This window comes from Diadema antillarum, unplaced genomic scaffold, assembly GCF_040938485.1.
Source record: "Diadema antillarum isolate AM-2024a unplaced genomic scaffold, OU_Dant_1.0 scf00000046, whole genome shotgun sequence".
NCBI lineage: Eukaryota > Metazoa > Echinodermata > Echinoidea > Diadematoida > Diadematidae > Diadema > Diadema antillarum.
In genome coordinates, this window is record NW_027270935.1 from 265,762 (window position 1) to 284,037 (window position 18,276).

The 18,276-nt window shown below is 37.1% G+C and overlaps 1 protein-coding gene across 1 annotated transcript in view; it reads left to right on the forward strand.

Moving 5' to 3' along the window:
- The window catches only part of LOC139715321 (ribosome quality control complex subunit NEMF-like), a 50,009-nt gene that overhangs the window by 23,940 nt on the left and 7,793 nt on the right, over window positions 1-18,276 (forward strand). Inside the window, exons 10-32 of the mRNA XM_071626898.1 lie at window positions 769-831; window positions 1,505-1,582; window positions 2,362-2,409; window positions 3,538-3,698; window positions 4,171-4,335; window positions 4,687-4,750; window positions 5,410-5,498; window positions 6,086-6,189; window positions 6,805-6,867; window positions 7,623-7,735; window positions 8,410-8,467; window positions 8,757-8,815; window positions 10,120-10,212; window positions 10,440-10,544; window positions 11,682-11,863; window positions 12,491-12,641; window positions 13,389-13,426; window positions 14,051-14,279; window positions 14,855-14,890; window positions 15,360-15,437; window positions 16,129-16,450; window positions 17,057-17,139; window positions 18,038-18,091. Coding sequence (XP_071482999.1) covers window positions 769-831; window positions 1,505-1,582; window positions 2,362-2,409; window positions 3,538-3,698; window positions 4,171-4,335; window positions 4,687-4,750; window positions 5,410-5,498; window positions 6,086-6,189; window positions 6,805-6,867; window positions 7,623-7,735; window positions 8,410-8,467; window positions 8,757-8,815; window positions 10,120-10,212; window positions 10,440-10,544; window positions 11,682-11,863; window positions 12,491-12,641; window positions 13,389-13,426; window positions 14,051-14,279; window positions 14,855-14,890; window positions 15,360-15,437; window positions 16,129-16,450; window positions 17,057-17,139; window positions 18,038-18,091 — 2,436 coding nt within the window. The remainder of the gene's footprint in view (window positions 1-768; window positions 832-1,504; window positions 1,583-2,361; window positions 2,410-3,537; window positions 3,699-4,170; window positions 4,336-4,686; window positions 4,751-5,409; window positions 5,499-6,085; window positions 6,190-6,804; window positions 6,868-7,622; window positions 7,736-8,409; window positions 8,468-8,756; window positions 8,816-10,119; window positions 10,213-10,439; window positions 10,545-11,681; window positions 11,864-12,490; window positions 12,642-13,388; window positions 13,427-14,050; window positions 14,280-14,854; window positions 14,891-15,359; window positions 15,438-16,128; window positions 16,451-17,056; window positions 17,140-18,037; window positions 18,092-18,276) is intronic.

An 18,276-nucleotide genomic window follows, 5' to 3' on the forward strand; every position in this document is an offset into this window, starting at 1 on the left:
AGATGTCCTTGCCTGCCTGATTGTTTATATTTTGTTTTTGAACCGAATCCAATCCTATCACTAGCCAGATATGGCAACGTGACCTGATGTGCAGAGTTCACTCGCGTCACTCATTGTTACTGTAAATCCAACCAGACAACACTGCCACAGGAAGTGGGTTAGGATGTGAGTAGCCCTGTAGTAGTTGCACCATGTGTGGCAACTGTGGGGGCCCCAAACACCAACATGTGCCTGATTGGTGTAGCCATTAACCATTAGCTTGATGTGAATGATATCATTGGAGGGAATATCACATATTTGTCCTGTGGGATTATTGGTTTTCATTATACATTGAGGTTTTCAGTTTGTTGTTATTGTTTTTCATCAGTGGCATTAATTTGTAATGTGTGTAGGGTTGTGTTTTTTAATGCATTTGTATCATTATACTAATCAAAGCAATACCCCTGTTCTCATAATGGAATAATCCTCTTTTGTAGCATGCACCATACATCACTGAGATCAGAAGGTATGGTGTACATCTGCTAACAAGTTCAAAGAAAGTTGTGCAGAGTTGTAGCCATTGCACAATGATATAGCCACAAGGTGGCTATGAGCGTGAGCACATGAACATCCTCTGATGATTGACTGGAAATGTGAGCTGATCATTTGATAGAGAACATATTGTGTGTGTTGTGCTCTGTTACAAAGGATGACCAAGGAGTTTGACATGAGCGATTTCTTTTAGGATGTGAATATCATTGGAAATGATCGCCTGTGTTTATTTTGCAGGCTGTGGATGAATTTTTCTCGCAGATGGAAAGTCAGAAGTTGGATATGAAGGTTCTCCAGCAAGTAAGTGATTGAAATTTGCGAATGCATTTCTGTCTGCTCAGATGTGATCTCTTATGAAGACAGGGAAAGGAGAACAAACTCAAGAAAGACGTGGATTGAGTCTTCATTGTCAAGATCGAATGCCTGATTTGTTAAGATTTGTGTAAATAACTGATACATATGCATTTCTGTTAATTGTGTGTGAAAAACGTGCATATGTGTGTTTGTATTTAGTATTTAGAAGAGATGTATGAGAATACTTCCTTGGTGGTATTGTTTTAAAAGAAGTATTTGATCATAGCTCTCAAATTGTATTATGAAATTTCTTCACTATTAAGTTGGCGTGATTTTGTGCAAAGCTTGGTACATCCAAATAAATGATAAAATATTTTTCTATATTTATGATGCATCTCTACGCTTCTGATGTGCATTGCAAATGTATTCACACACAGACACACACACAGACACACAACCCATCCTCAACAATATTGCAAGCCAGACATCATCTCAGATTTCAAAGTTTGTGTACAACACTGATTTGGCAATTGCAGTTTGAACAGAAAGTGGATGTATTTTCATGCATGTGTGATAAGGATAGTAAAAAATAACTATGCTAGAAAGAGGATACCTGATCATTGACGAGGAATGAAGCTGCCGATAATTAGTATGGTTGTTGTTGGTTCTGCTTGGTCAGGAAAGGGATGCTATGAAGAAGCTCAACAACGTGAAGAAGGACCACGAAAAACGGATTACTTCCCTCCAGGAAACGCAGGTCAGTTTCATTTCTACTACTGTTACTAGTCTTACTACTACTGCTGTAATACTACATATAATGATGATTATAACAATCATCAATCATAAAGTGATGTATGCTTTATGTGTATGATGTATGTTATTATCATTATCATTATCATTATTATTATTATTATTATTATTAGTAGTAGTAGTAGTAGTAGTAGTAGTAGTAGTAGTAGTAGTAGTAGTAGTAGAAGTATTAGCAGCTGCAGCAGCAGCAGCAGCAGCATCATTCATCATCAGTCATGGTTATTAATTTGATATTTCAAAATGACATTGAAATACAAATGTTCATGCTCCACAATGGCAGATTGCTGTGCAAAGAGTTAAGTCATGCCATTGTGTACAGAATTATGACTACAGTATTGCATTATTTCTATCATCAGTTCTCAATCGTAATAGCAGCAATTGTACCCTTCCCCATAGATAAATCTGACAGTGTTTAATGTTATAATACTTGCTCTATTAATCATGAAATGTAGCGTAATGGTATTGAATATTGTGTCTGGAGTATTGCAGAGTATTATGTCAAACAAGATGCACTTCAGAATGCCTCCTTAGTATTGTAATAATTTGTTACCGTTTCCTGTCGTTAAAAAGTTGTAAGTAAAGAGTATTGTTTCATTCAAGGTGAGCTGAAGATTTGTGTGTGTGTGGGTGTGTGGATGTGTGTGTGTGTTTGTGTGTGTGCAAAATTATACAGGTTGTTGGTACTATCATGACCATAAAAATGAAAAATCTTTTCATTTCCTTTAGGCATTGAATGAGAAAAAGGGAGCTCTCATTGAGATCAACCTTCCACTGGTGAGTCAGTGAAGAGTATGCTAAGTGTGCAGTTTTCTGAAATGTCTTGAACATTGATAGATATAAATCCTTTTTTCAATTCTTTTAAATAGAATTCTAAAACAATTTTTGCTCCAGATGATGGAACATTACCAAAATTTCATGAGTGTCTCATGCTCTACAAATCATTTTGTGTTATTATGTAACTTATGTGTCAAACATCAGTTGTGTGTATTTTTTATTATTTTTTTTTTTAATTTGGCAGGTTGACCTATCCTTTGATTTTGTCCAATTACAAGTTGTCAGTGTATGCTAATTAGTAACATTGTCTTGGGGCCCTCAAAGATCATGGTACAATGTACAGATCATTCAAGAAAACTTGTAAATAAGCTTGTAAATACTGGACACAGATTTCCAGTTTGAGGATTGCATTTACCATTTCTGTCTGTGCTTACATAAATTGCCGTTTCTTTTCCTTGACTTCCATCACTCTGCAGTGATGCCTTTTAAATCTTGAGGTGCATTTATTTCCTTGGAAAATGTGCAAAATGCTGATGAATCTACCCTCTAAAGATAATTGTCTCTTTAAAGGTGTCATATTAAAATGAGGAATATTTCAGGTATATTCTCCAAGAATGACAAAATATCACATATTTGTGGTTGAAGGCAGTATGTCAAATTTCCAGAGGTCATCTGTGTTATGTACATTGATGTCTGTTATCTCTTTTATGCATTCTTTGTCATTAATGAAATGCTGTGGGTACTGACTATGGTGTCTTAGGCAATTATTGTCAAGTAAGACATTGAACTCTAGGCAACTGAATGTAATTTTTGGTTGTTGCTTTTCCTTGCATTTTTATTTATTTGCCAAATTTGAAACTAGAATCAGGTTATTGTTTGTTCATTTGGTTTGATAGGGATAAAAGCAAGGAGTATGGAATTGGAGGCCTGTGAAATGATATGTCAAAACAGTTCCTCTTCAAATTTATGAATACTTGCATCAAATTGGTTTTATTGCACTTGATTGACAAACTGCCTTTTCTTGATGTGAAAAATCACTGATTATTCAGCATTTTAGTAGTAGTAGTAGTCATGATAGCCTTTTTGTGAAAACCAGAATTGAGTAAATCTGTCGTGACCTGTCTGCAGGTGGAGCAAGCTCTGAGGGTCGTGCGGAGTGCTGTGGCCAATCAGATTGACTGGAAGGAGATTGACAACATCATCAAAGAGGCCCAGACCCAGGGGGATCCAGTTGCCATGGCAATAAAGGGATTGAAGCTGGATACCAATCACTTCCAGATGCTTCTCAGGTATACCGTCATTTACTTAGATAGTGCAGACATCTTTGGTTGAATGCACCATCACTATGCAGCTTGTCAGTAGCTTACTGTTTCGAATAAGCTGTTGCAAATTTCATGAATTACTGTTGGGCCGCAAATTAAACAACACGCAAAAATGTCACCATGCACTAGTGTAATCAATCAAGTGCACTTATGATAGCCGCAGTGTTAATTCGCAAAAACAACACCTCACGAAAATGTCCGTGACCTCCTAATTCGCAAAAATATCTGCATGCGAAAATAACAGCTTATACAGTAGTTCAATCAAATCCCATTCATTTTTCACAAACTCAAACCTCCAATATAAAGCTTGGGTTGAGTAACTATAGAAAATTAGTGTAATGTTCTTTATAATTTTGAAGTTAACATTTAAGGGAAAACAAAGGAACAGTAATTTCAACATTATCAACTCTTCCATATATTATCATGGTCTTTTATTCAGGGACCCATACATTGACTATGATGAAGACTTTAGTGAGGAGAGTGATAGCGACAGTGAAATGAAAGACGCAGCACCTCGACAGAAATCCAAGCCAAGGGGTGATCGTCCACAGCCGATGATAGTGGACATTGACCTGGGCTTGTCTGCTTATGCCAATGCCAGACGGTGAGTTCTGTCGATCAGAGCCTCGTATTTAAGCGAGATAGTGTGACTTCAGCCAATGATATTTTCACCTGCTGTCATTTACACCTGAATTGCCAAGTTACACATCAGTCATGCTGTGTTTGCAAAACAGTCTCTGCACAATTCAGTGCAAACAAATAATAGACTGTACACCTATTGTCCCTCATACTCATGTTTCATTGCTGTGTTTAAATTGTGTCCTGTACTACTATAACTCATGCATGAATGCTTCATGCATGAATGCTGAATGCTTAATCCATACAGAAAACATGCACAGTTTTACCGATTTATCTTTTGGTTGATATTTCTGATGTTGAAATGATCCTTTTGTAGATTCTTTGTGCAGAAGAAGACATCTCAGAAGAAGGAACAAAAGACTGTGGAATCATCGGCCAAGGTTAGTTAGGCAGAGTAAGACCAGAAAATAAATTGAAGAAGAGTACTGTATACGCCAAATATTTCACAAGGTTTTTATTTCCGTGAACTTCGTAAGTCAGGGGCTATTCGCAAAATCAAAGACACACGAAAATATTGATTCTGATCCCAATATGAATATGACGTACACATATACATTGCTCCATGCAGTTCAGTACTCCACGGTCGAGAATTTAACCACTGGCAAAATTGTCGGGAAGTCCCAATATGCAAAAATTTGGACTCGCTAAATATCTGGCATATACAGTATTGTTCTCTTTTCTGGTCAATTCTTGCTCATTTTTCTCCTAAAGACTATGAACAAAATGTCATTCAGTGATGTAGCAAAGCGAAAACAAGCAAGCATACTACATCAGGAATGCAAATGCTAGTTTAACCTCATTACCACCACTAATTTATTTGTGTGGGACTGTGCAGATATATACCATGGAAACCTAATGCACTGGTACAGCAGCAGCACATCATTCTATTGTAGTGTGTCCATACAGCACTACCTGACACCACTCTGAACAAAAAAAAAATGCATTCTGATAAGTTCTGGCAAGTGCTGAATAGATGTAACACTTCACATCTTACAGCCATTATTCGAGCGTACCGTTTGTGCATTTTAACAACGTACAGGCAATAAAGTCTGCTGAGAAGAAGACAAAGCAGGCTCTGAAGGATGTTGCCATGGTAGCGAGCATCAACAAATCAAGGAAGACCTATTGGTAAGTTTATCTCCTGATCTGCATTAGTGTACAAAGTTGCTGGTTTTAACTCCAGTAGAAGAGATTATTATGTTTTCATTTAGAGAATTGCTGCTCACTAGTATGCTTTTTGAAGTCTGTTACTCTTTGAATGGGCCTCAAACTAATGAATGGTATATTTATAGTTGTGTGATAGATTTGTAGGGTGTTGTCTGTATCCACTGTGCCTGTCATAGACATATGCAATTGTGATGCGAGATGTGTTTGTATTGTCATGATTATTTTGGTACAAGAAAGATGAATGAATGAATGAACGAATGACTGGTTTTCGCTTAGCAGAAAGAATATCTAAAATTTCGAAATACTTTCGTTTGAATAGTCTACCCTTTGCATTGATAAAGACTATTAATCAATTAATCATAAGCATCATATAGGGTTCTAATATTTTAGCATCCCCCTACTTGAGGTATTGGGTAGACTGATATAAAAAAGTGTGTTTAAAGTATGATTGTGTTGACCTAGCCATTTTCATGAACTGGACTTGATACTGACAAGACCAATGATTCCACATGACACCTAATCTGCATGTCATCATCTCCACACAACAGGTTTGAGAAGTTCTACTGGTGTATTAGTTCTGAGAACTACATCATCATTGCTGGTCGGGACCAGCAGCAGAATGAACTAGTGGTGAAGAAGTACTTATCACAAGGTAGGACTGGTTGCTATTTTTACTAGCTTTTCATCTGTCAGCATTTTTTTTTTTTCATTTCAGATATCTATCATCCCAGGTATGATGTAGAGACTGGAAATTCATCAAAGGGAATGAGAAATAAAATATGTTTTAGTTAATGTTTGACATTCATGATGATTTCTAAAGATATGATTCAATAGTGAATCAGTGGAGAGCTGAGAAGGGCTTTCTGTCGGCACTGCAAAGTTTTTGTAAACTCTTGAAATTTGTTGTGATTGTTGTATGTGACTGAATGTGATGTATTTTCTGATAAATCATAAACTGGTACTGGATTTTAGCTGAAAGATTTTGATATAGGAATTTAGATTTTTCTATTACCTGTATCTAAATATATATATATTTTTTTTTTGTGATCTGTAGTGTAAGCACATTAACTGCATGATCACTATTCTAAATCTGGAAGTCAAAGTAAAATATTTCCTGAAAGTAATGATCCTGTACATAACATAACAACTTACATGATGCAAAGTTACCAACAAATAAGATATTTTTTAAATTTGGAAAAAAAGAATTATACATTTTACCCCAATGGCATGATTGATATTTGAGATATTGTGCTTTCTGTATACTAAGGTGATGTCTATGTTCATGCTGACATTCATGGAGCTAGCAGTGTCATCGTCAAGAATTCTGGAGGTTAGTAGGAGTGTGCACATCTTACCACAGATTTAAACTGCTAGGAATCAAGTCCTATGATACAGATTGGTTTTCATGTTCCATTTCACTTCTATATCAGCATCCCAAATTTTCAGCCCTTTGCTAAATGTGCATTTTTGAGGAAATTAGAGGAAAGAAATGATGTATTATTATTTTCAAGACTGACTAAGCAAAAAAGGCAGGTTGGATGGTGTCAACTACCTCAATAATTTAAGAATCGTGCTGCTTATAGTGGATTATTCTGAGATGAAAGAACAAGGGTGAACTAAAAAAGTATGGGAAATATGTTAAAGGCTGAGATGGGTCAACTCTGTTGTTTTAGTTACCATGTGTTGCCAATTATCCCTTAGCTTCAGACTAGGGAAGGGGTAAAAACAAACCAAAACAAAAAACCCTTAGAATAGAAAATAGATATATAGATGAAGGCAGCCTCTAAGGTAGAGCACTGTCAGGAATTGTGCTATATCACTGTAATGGGCTAAACATTTACAGTGTTTTCATAAATACTGCTAGTTTACGTAGTTTTGATACTGATGGCACACAAAGACATTGCTCATGCCACACACAACATTTATCCACTAAAGGTCTCCCAGGGCTAAATTGGAAAAACCTGACCCGTCCACCTATATGTGCATCACTTTAGCTATATCAATACCCATTAAAATACCACAAAAATGTATTACCGCAATCCAACCGTATTGATGTGATTGCTCTGCCTGTGTTCCCCTGCCCAGGTGGGCCTATACCACCCAAGACACTGCAGGAGGCTGGTACAATGGCTGTGTGTTTCAGTGTGGCTTGGGATGCCAAAGTTGTCACCAGTGCGTGGTGGGTGCACTATGATCAGGTGAATATATCCTTCCCCCTACTGTAACTTGGCATCCTCCCCCAGGACAGCTGGTGTATGTTGTAGTCAACTAGAGATCATGATGACTTTCTGTGTACATTTTCACAAAATCTGTCTTTTTTATTTCTTCCCTTTTTTTTTTTCTAATTTTTTTTTTCGCTTCTTGGGTCTCTATACTTGTTTTCATTTTTAGAATTGTTTGAGTTATGACAAGGGTAAACTTAGACTTTTAGAAAATTAGAAGAAAGCAGAAATGAGACAATTGCAAATTTTTGTAGATTTTTTAATGTCATAATAGAAGACAGATAGAAAAAAAAGTTAATGATGGAAGTCTCACACAACCATCAGTTTATAAGCAGTCTTGTCAGATAAGATTGCATCTAGAGTTATCACCCTTTTGACTCTTGACTTATGATTGAATATATGTGTGCGTGAATTCTGCTGAAAAGCTGGTACACTAATATTGTTCAATATGAGATACTTGGAAGTTTTCCATTTAATATGGTAATGCATCAGGCTTCCCCCCCCCCCCCCCCCAACTTTCCATGACTGAATTAGATGAAAAATAGGATAGATTCTGTTAGTGATTCAAATACTAAAATACTTCCTTTAGTTACCTCCAACACCACAGAAATTTCTTATAAAGACATTTCTTCCTATTTTGTGCAAACCAGGTAACAAAAACAGCACCCACTGGGGAGTATCTCTCAACTGGTAGCTTCATGATCAGAGGTATGTTTCATTTTCTTTTCCTCCGATAATTTTGAGGGCATGTTTGTTTTTCCCTATAAGACTTGTTTGTTTGCTTTGTATGCATGTTCATGTGTTCACAAATTTGGCTTTGTGTGTTTCTTTTAATGGGTGTTCAAATGTTGAATAGCAGTCTTACCATCTGGTTATGATGAGGTATGGTACATTACTTCTTTTGATAAGGGCAATGACATTGAAGGAATAATGATGTTGTCGGCAAACTCCCAAACGTTCATCTGTGTTTTTATAATGCATTTTCATAAATCTTTAGGGAAGAAGAACTACCTACCACCTACTCAACTCGTCATGGGCTTTGGATTCCTCTTCAAGGTAAATAGTTCAGGTATTTTTTTTTTTTCAATTACTGTGAATATTGTTCATATTATTATATGTTATGTGAATATAATGTTACTTTCTATGAATGATAATCATAAACTTTCTATGAATGATAAACTTTCTATGAATGATAAACATTTAAAACTAGGGATTCTTCTGCACTGGAGAGGCACTGCTGATAGCTGGGAAGCTGACTAACTTGATTCATAGTCAAAGTGTTCATTCTATCTCGGCAAAATAGATGAGTGGGTTCAACCACTATTGGCATGCTGATATCCAGCCATCATCAGATTCTCAAGTGTCATTATCGAGATCTGTACCTAAGAAATAGAACTCAACTTGAACCTTACAACAGATAAAGCTGACAATCATTGCTAAGTGAAGTCTGTCATATTTATCTTCTCTCATAGACAGATTAATAGAAGGGGTTAAGATTTAATGCTCCATTAATGACAAAGCATTTGTTGGCTAGATATTATATACTCCATTCTTAGGAATGCGTAAATACCCAGTGTAAAGGATAGAGTGTCTTCTACAAAATCAATTAGGACTACTGTGAATTATGATATTATCATTCATACTCTGTCAGCTCAGAATTATGCCAAAGATAACAGAGCAGGAGCATTGGTGTGGTGTGTGGACATATTCTTCTTGGTAAAGAATGATAAATTGTCAATGTATTCCAGGCCTTTAAGCTGCAAAGAGGTAGATACAAGGTAGTACAATTAAATTCAATAAATGACATAACATCAAGGGCAAACACAGAGAAGCTACTTCAGGGTTAATTCATACTGAATTTCAGGGGAATGCCAGGCCCCCTCCCCTCCCTGGAAAGACACAATTCAGTTAATGGCATACCTTCAAATGTCACCACAGTAAAGCTGCATCAAGGTTGAATTTTTATCTTGAAGGTCAGGGGCATGTCCAGCCCCCCTTCATCCCTCCTGCACACCCCCACCAGTTCTTATTTCAGTGTTTATACAAAATGATAATAATAATAATAATAATAATAATAATAATAATGATGATGATGATGATGATGATGATGATGATGATGATGATGATGATGATGATGATGATGATGATGATGATAATAATAATAATAATAATAAAAGTAATAGTGATAATAAAAGTAATAATAATAATAATAATAATAATAATAATAATAATAATAATAATAATAATAATAATAAAAGTAATAATAATAATTCTCAATATCTATGTAGCACATTATCACATGAAATGTCTCTAAGCGCTAAAATGACCTCTTGTGGTTTGCTGATGTTTGTCTGTTTCAGATTGACGAATCCTGTGCCTGGAGACACAAGGGTGAGAGACGAGTCAGAGGACTGGAGGAGGACGAGATTTCATCTGTTGCCGAGACGGTGGAGGTACACTCTACTATTCGTTAAGTTTTGCTCTTAAAAAGGAATCATATTTTCAGCTGAATTTGAGAATGTAGAGAGTGTATTGAATTAGCAAAATTGGGTAATTCAGAGCTGAAACCCCCATGTTTATTTTCTAACCCCCCCCCATCTGTTTCATTTCCTTACTTTCAATATTTCCTGTATGAAACTGCTTCACCATCAAACTCTGTCCTGGTTCCTGAATGCTGAAGACTGACATCCATGTCGAGGACATTGAAGAGGAGAATGAAGATGATGATGAGGAGGAGGAGGAAGGAGAGGAAGAAGAAGAGGAAAGAGTGGATGATGAGGTCAAAGTGGAGGCTGCTTCAGAGGGACCTGAGCAAAGACTCAAGTCTTCTTGTCACTCTGGTGAGCAGAAGTTGTTTTAGGACTGCTTTTCTCTTCATCCTTCTGTTTCCCAGAGGAGTAGTAGTGTGCCTTCACTATGTGATTGTGTACAGCTTATGCTGAGTAAAGTGCCTAATTTTTTCTGCAGTTCATTCAATATTGTTTAAAGGGTGTGTACAGTTCTGGTTGAGGTGAGGATTTAGCTTTTAATGTTTTGCAAGATATTCAGAAACCACTCTATGAGATGTCAAAGAGCATGCAATTCCATGGGGTATCAAAAGTTTATTTGATGAAAATCGGTTTTGAAATGGCTGAGATATCCAAAAACAAGGTGAAACAAAAAGATCCTGATAAAGTTGTGGCGTGTCGCCTTTTATTATTATCACTTTTTCGGATATCTCAGCCATTTGAAAACCAATTTTCATCAAATAAACGTTGAACCCTTCTTAAAATTACATGCTCTTTCATATTTCACAAGAGATTTCTCATTATCTCACTTAGGAATGTGCAAAACATGAATCCCCACCTCAACCAGTACTGTACAGTCCCTTTAATACCTGTATGAAGCCAAATAAAAGTAATACTGTAAAAGTGGAAATTTTTGTGGTGTTCAAATTTTGGCGCATTTCTTGTAACCAGAAACTAGTGTGAAAATAAAAGCATGCGAATATTTTTGCTTGCTATATGTTCCTGTAGTTGATGTCCTGATTCCGCGGAATTAAAACATGCGAAACTCTTCTCACCCGCCTGAGCGTGAAAAATTAGTTGCTAGAAAAATATCCACCGTTACAGTAATTTGCCTGGGAAATGCATACATGTACTGGTAGTGCAACTGCATGTTTCTCTGGTTTTATCTGCATGTGTGTATTCATTTGGGCATTCATCAGTTCATGGGTGTGTGCCTATTTACACATAGCCATTTGTGCCTCTTGTGAAGCTCCTGAGGTATATATCTTTATGCATCTCTTTGCATGGTTCTTTCCTGGCTCTCATCATTGCACCCATGAATTGTTTGGTCAGACAAAGGTATGGAAAATGATGACCGGGAGGAAACAGAAAGGGGGATGGACGCTGCCCAGTCTAGGAGTGCAACGACAGGTGAGAAAAGAGAGGAAGATGAGGATGAAGAAGAGGAGGAGGAGGAGGAGGAAGAAGAGGTGGAAGGGAAGAAAGAGGAGGAGGATACTCATACTGTGTCTGCGAAGGAAGAGCTGGAGGACGAAGATGACAAAGAAAACCTGTATCCAGACACCACTATTCCACTCCTTCACATGCAAGGCAACAGGTTGGTGGATGGCATCATCTAGTAGGAAGTAAAATGTACTCAGATATTCTAAAAGCACTCCTCATAATATTCTTTGTTAACTCAGTAGCCATAGCTGGATTTTAAACAGAAGATTTTGTTGTAAATTCATTGAAGTTTAACTCTGTATGAATTGCAGTCATTCATATAGTTCCCTGTTTATTACTCTGCTAATGTCTCTAAATCAGGGTCTCTTCCTTTCTTTAGAACAAGAAATCAATGCATGACAGAGAGAAAAAGAAAGTTGAAAAAAGAAAGAATAAAGAAATGACGCAGAAATGGCAAAGCATGACTGAATACCGGAAGGCAAATTTAATTTAATTATTCATTGCAGCCATTGAGTTAGCCATATATGATGGTACACTGACAGTTGCGGGGGGGGTTGGAGGTGGAGGGGGGGTTCTGTTTTTCTCTGCTGAAGTTAAAGCCTGATTCATGGAATTTTTCATGTTTAGGGAGAACAAAAAACAAGAAGTCTTCAAAGATAAAGCAGTCCAAAAAAACCCCCCAAAAAAATCTTTATTTATTTGGATGTATACCTGCAACTGTTTTGTTAACACTGCTCATGTTCATTAGGTAACTCTGTACTATTTTTGAAATCGGACTTAGATATGAACAGACGCGGCCCCGTGGTTCTAGTGTCATGAGTACAGGGAGCTACCACTCTGCAGACGGTAATGTAGATGAGGATGGCAAGGCAGTCATTTATCTTGGGGATGATAAACCAATCGTCATTGGAGGACCCGCTGCTGAGACACAGGTAAACCCTGAAAAGTTAGAGTCCCTCTAGAATGTACTCTAAGATATTCACTTTGATATGATTTTCCGGTGCAGTTTGAACAATTTTACAATGTTACTCTGTGAATTCAATGTTATAATCTGTTTTACTCCATATTGTATTTACTACAGGACAGAGAGAATCACTATGTTAATTCTTTACTCTGATACCACCAAGTAGAATTGGAATTTTTGCCTCATGTCAAAAATTATAGTCAGGGTCTTAAATGTTAAAAAAAAAAAAAATGTAGAATAATTGGAGCAGTCTATGATGGGTTTAGTCAACTTGGTCTGGATATAATTCATAGTAGAGTACTTTTGTGTTGATGATAAATCAGCATAATGAGTGTACAGGTCAAAGGTCACTGGTCAAGGTCAAATCTTAGGAGAACTCTTTCCAGTTGAAAACTTGAGAAAAGAAGTTAATTAATTGAAGGGGTTTCTGCTTTTTTCACACAAACTAATAGTCAAGGTGGATTTCCCCTTTAAGTGTGAGCCAGTATATTTTCAAAACTTCCTACCTCTTCCTCTTTACGAAAAGGAAAGGAGGACAAGGGTGCAAATGTTACACTTTTAATTGATTTTGGCCAAGAATGTAAGTTAGCCATGGGATGAATGTGTTGAAGCACTTACTTATATTCCTTTTTTTGTCAATGTGTAGGAGCTTGTTGATCTCTTTCCAAAATTGTGCAAAATGTTAATAGTTTTTTCCTGTGTACCTCTCATTCAGCAAAAGTCAAAGCCAAAGCTGTCTGCCAAGCAAAGGAGGTGTGTTCTATTTCTTTCTGTTTCCTAGGCTGTGCCATTACAGTCAATACCTTGTTTACAATAGTAATATTGTATTTTAGAATTCATCAAATGTCATATCAATTTATGATTTAATTAACCCCACTCACACTCATGTAAAGTCTTATTGTCAGGTGGTGATATGTGGACTGAAAAGGATAGTAATATTTAGACCAAGTAATGACTTTTCTGTACTAATGTTAGTACTTCTTGTAAGGACCTTAGTCAAGTGTGTGTATGACAGTCCTACACACCCATATTTATGTTTGCAGGGTTTTTTTTTTAGAATTGTCTATTTTTAACGTTGTGCAAAGTTTAACTGTCCATTCAATTCAGAATTCAACATTTAAGAAAAAATATCATATCAAATTCCTAAATGCTCTGCTCTGACTTTTGTCAGATGACATTATGAATTTCTCATCATTTTGATAATTTTGTTCTCAAATTGGCCAAAGTGGGTGTTTATCTGATACCAAGTGTCAGTTTGAGAATGTTGTGTAGATATTGTATGAGGCTTGGAGGAGAGGAGATCACAACTGCCACGAACCTCATACAGTTTTGAGATGGTGTGCTCTTTGATATCACCACCTGTTATTGATAACGCAGAGACTTGAAGAAACAGAAGCTGAAGCAAGGAGGAGCAGCCCCGGGGTCAAAGGGTGCAGAAGGTGAATCGACGGCCGACACGAGACAGGAGGAGAGTGATGGAGAGGAAGAGAAGGAAAGGAGCGAGAGAAGAGTTGATGAAGATGAAGGAGATGAGGAAGGAGCTAGACCAGAGAATAGTGCTGGGGCGAGGGCGCCTTTCTCAAGGAGTGTGTCTGAATCCAGTGCAGTGAGTATAAGTGTTGGATTAGGAGGGGCTTAATCAAATGTGTGCTTTGAACATCCAAAGGCCAGGTACAGCAATGTTCATCACCTGCTGTTGTATCCTCAATATGGAATGGTCTGACCTCATTTAACTCTTTGATTTAATGTTTATTACAATATCTTCTTCTGCTTTTGTGGGGTTTTTTTTTCTCCTTTTTGTTTTTGCAACATTTGTTGGCCACAGGTCTGAAATAACTTGGCATCACCTACCCTTGATGCAATCTTTGAAACAAATGAAATACATGTATAGCATAGTCATAAGTGAAATGTTGTTTTTTTCTGGATAAATTACCAAAATTGCAGTCAAAAGTGCATTGACAAATGCAAAAACTCATCTTCACAAGGTTGAGCAGATCATGGAAAAAAAAAAAAACCTTTTGTATTTGTTTATATTTACCAATTTTTATCACTTTGGACATCTGATATTATTTATTATTTTGATCATGTACATGCAAACCATTCCATTCCTTGGGATAGGTAAGACAAATGTGCAGTCAATTAAAAAAAAAATCATATGTTTCCCCCTTTTGCCTATTTCAGAGTTCTCAACAAGCACCGCCAAAAAGAGGACAAAAGGTATGTAATCTGGGTTGTATGAGTGTGTCTGTATGTGTGTGCTCAACATTCTTCAAACCATAGTATTTTTGTCACTCGCTCTTATTTTATCTCTTTCAGTTCTCAAGCTGTAACTAATGAGAAATGAATAAAAAATGAACGGATACCCGTAATTTTTTTATATATATTTTTTTAAAGGCAACGTTAGCAGTAATGTATTCTGATTGATGTCCATCATGTTGTCATTACAGAGGCATCACCAGGGGGGTGTTTCATATAACTGTTCGTAAAGTTACGAACGACTTATGAGCAACTGGTGATAAGTTCTTGTGCTGAATTATGGAAATTCTGATAGGTATAGCAGTACGATTAGCACATCAGAACTGATCACCAGTCGTTCGTAAGTTGTTCGTAACTTTACGAACAGCTTTATGAAACAGGGCCCAGGTGTTTATTCTGTATGCTGTTTTTGTTTTTGTTTGCCTTTTAGCACAAGATGAAGAAAATCAAACAAAAGTACAAAGATCAGGATGAGGAGGAGAGGAGGCTACGAATGGAAATTCTTGCCGTAAGTTTTTTCCTCTATTACCCCACTTAGATTTCTCAAATGGTCTTTATTTGTATTGTTTGTGCTTTACAACGTGTACCTTGTGTGGTGTACGAACATGATATATGCAAACTTCACAATCTCTGAGATGTGATCTGTTTAAAGTGCTTGACTCGGATCTAGAATATGCTTCTTGAGATATGGAGAGAAAGTTCAACTTGTGAGGATGTCCGTAGCAAGTATGAGAAATGTTATGATGATGATGATGGTGATGATAATGGAAGTTTTTCCCACTCAGTTGGTAGTCACATGACGCTCCACAATGATCTTTGACTAAATCCCATACTCCATCCACACTCCAGTCCTCTTGAGTATATTAGTTGTACTGTAAAAGTGGAAATACATAATTCTTGTTTTTTCTTTTTGCTTGTTGTATGTAATTATACTTCATATTTTGATTCAGTTGAATTAAAAACAAATGAAAATCACCAGACTAGCTAGAGCATGAAAAATATTTATTACTCTCCCAAAATTTCACAGTATTTCTGTTTAATGCATAAACACAAGCTGATCTCAAAGTAGCCCTTTTCTTCAGGGTGCATCAGTTTTCTGAATGCACCAAAGACTGATTCATTGTGTACAAAAACAAGGGTGGGGGAGTTGGTTGCACCATATTCTAACTCCATTGTGCTCATTCATCTACCGATACTAGTCTGCCGGTGGCCCCAAGGACATGAAAGGGAAGAAAAGCCGCAAGGCAAAGCGCCAGGAGGAGCAGCTGAGTCGGATGCACCAGCCCAACCAGTCAGCTAGGAGCAAACAGAAGCAGCAGCTCCAGCAGCAGAAGCAGGGAAACCAGGCCAGCAGGGGGCAGCGGCCGACCACTGGCAGGAGGCAGGACATGCCGGGACTGTCGGTGGCCGGAGGGCAAGGCCAGGGGTCAGCAAGCAAAGAAATGCAGGCCAAGGATGAGGGGACATCTGAGGTGTCCACAGATGTCCAGGAAGAAAGACAGGAGCAAAGCACTCCCACAGGTAATGCAAATTTGATGAGATGCCACAAGAGATGTAGCAGCCAAAAAGTTTCTAGCATTGCAGATTGTGATGTGTACGTTAGTTTATTTTCTCTGTTCTCACAAAATTATGATTTGTAGGAATTTGCATGCATCACCACAGTATTAGAAATGTATTAATAAATTACTAAGCTTCCTTGGAAGAATTTAGTTACCAAATTGCTCATCAAAGCAGAGGGTATACCCGATAAGTGTCAAGATACCAATGACTTCATGAAATGCATTGTGACTGCTTTCCTTGTTTCTGTTTCAATTCAATTTCAGTTCAAGCAAGATTTTTGTTGTTGTTGTTTTGATGGTCAAACCGTAGCATTCTTATAGAAAACATATGTGGACAATATTTCATAGTTGCATGCTTTTTCGTTGTCTGAGAAAATGCTAAGAAAGGTTCCTGCTTCAATAGTTGTTATTCATTTTGTGTACCTGTGAAATCATGCATTGTAATCTTTTAGTGGCAGATATGTATCAGCGATTTATGCACTGATTTTGTAATAAGCCTGCATGCAATTTTTACTGTTCCCTGTGCATTGTATAATTTTCTTGTCCATTTGGTCATTCTGTTATCCAGATGAATCTGCCATCAAGCCGGTCATTAAGACCCATCCATGGGAGACCAAGAAGAGGAGAGGAGCTATGGATGAGGCGGATGAGGTAATGCCATTGTGACATCACTCTTATGGCTTTAACCCTTTGCGTGCTTTGAGTGCGAAATGACACAGAAAACCCCATAGCATTGTACACACTGTCCAGAGTACGTGGCACAGATAGGGTTCAATGAGGGAACGTTATCTCCAAAATTTCAGCAGTATTTGCCCAGATGCAGAAGTGTATCAAGAGCTCCCCACAGCTTTTAGAGGCACAAACTGAAATTATGTAAGTGTCCCTAAAGGCACTTGGTAGCAATATTTGTCCAGCAAAGAATACAGTTTGGGTGCGTCTGTGGAATAGAATCGAATGATATGGCTTTCATATTATGCTATCAATCTAAACTGAAATGTTTGTCTGGCTTGAATAGCCAAGCAATGACTCTGAATAAGGTTTCTCTCAAAAGTTGCCTTGATGCTATTCACGTGGAAATCTACTGTTTACAAAGAAGGTCCCTTATAGTAATTGTGTGTAATTTGAAGCATTCATTTCAAGACATTTTTGCTGTTTTACATGGATAATGATAGATTTATATATATATGCTTGTATGCATTGGGCTATATGTAAAGCTAATAATCCACATAATTACCCAAACTTTTGTAATCTTGTGCACACTACAGTAAAAACCACCTTCATGAGCAAGGAAATTTTGGACACATTAAAACAAAAAACAAAAACCCAAATTAGTTATGATATAATGATGAATAATTACATAATGATATGTTTACAGTACACTTTGTCTCAATGAGTTTCCCTTCCCATGGTGTTGTGTTGTATTTTCTCTCCCATACTTGTGAGGCAGTGATAAGGCAGAGCACTTTTTCAGTGTATCACATTCTTACATTACAGTGGCAAAAACATGGCTATTCAAAACCAACTTGAATTATTTGTGTTTGCATTACAGGTGGACTCTGAAGAGGAAAGGGATGTTGAAAATGTCAACTCAAGATTGATGGAAGTAAGGCTCCCTGCGTGATTGTTATCAATTGATGCAATATCAAGACAAGGCATTACATAATTTCTCATATTGCTTTCAAGAAGATAAACATTTACAGCTTAAGTTTTTGAGGGAATTATTGTAGTTTCCGTGCACTTTTAGTATGCACCATATCTATCATTTATCCATCATCAACCATTTAAAAC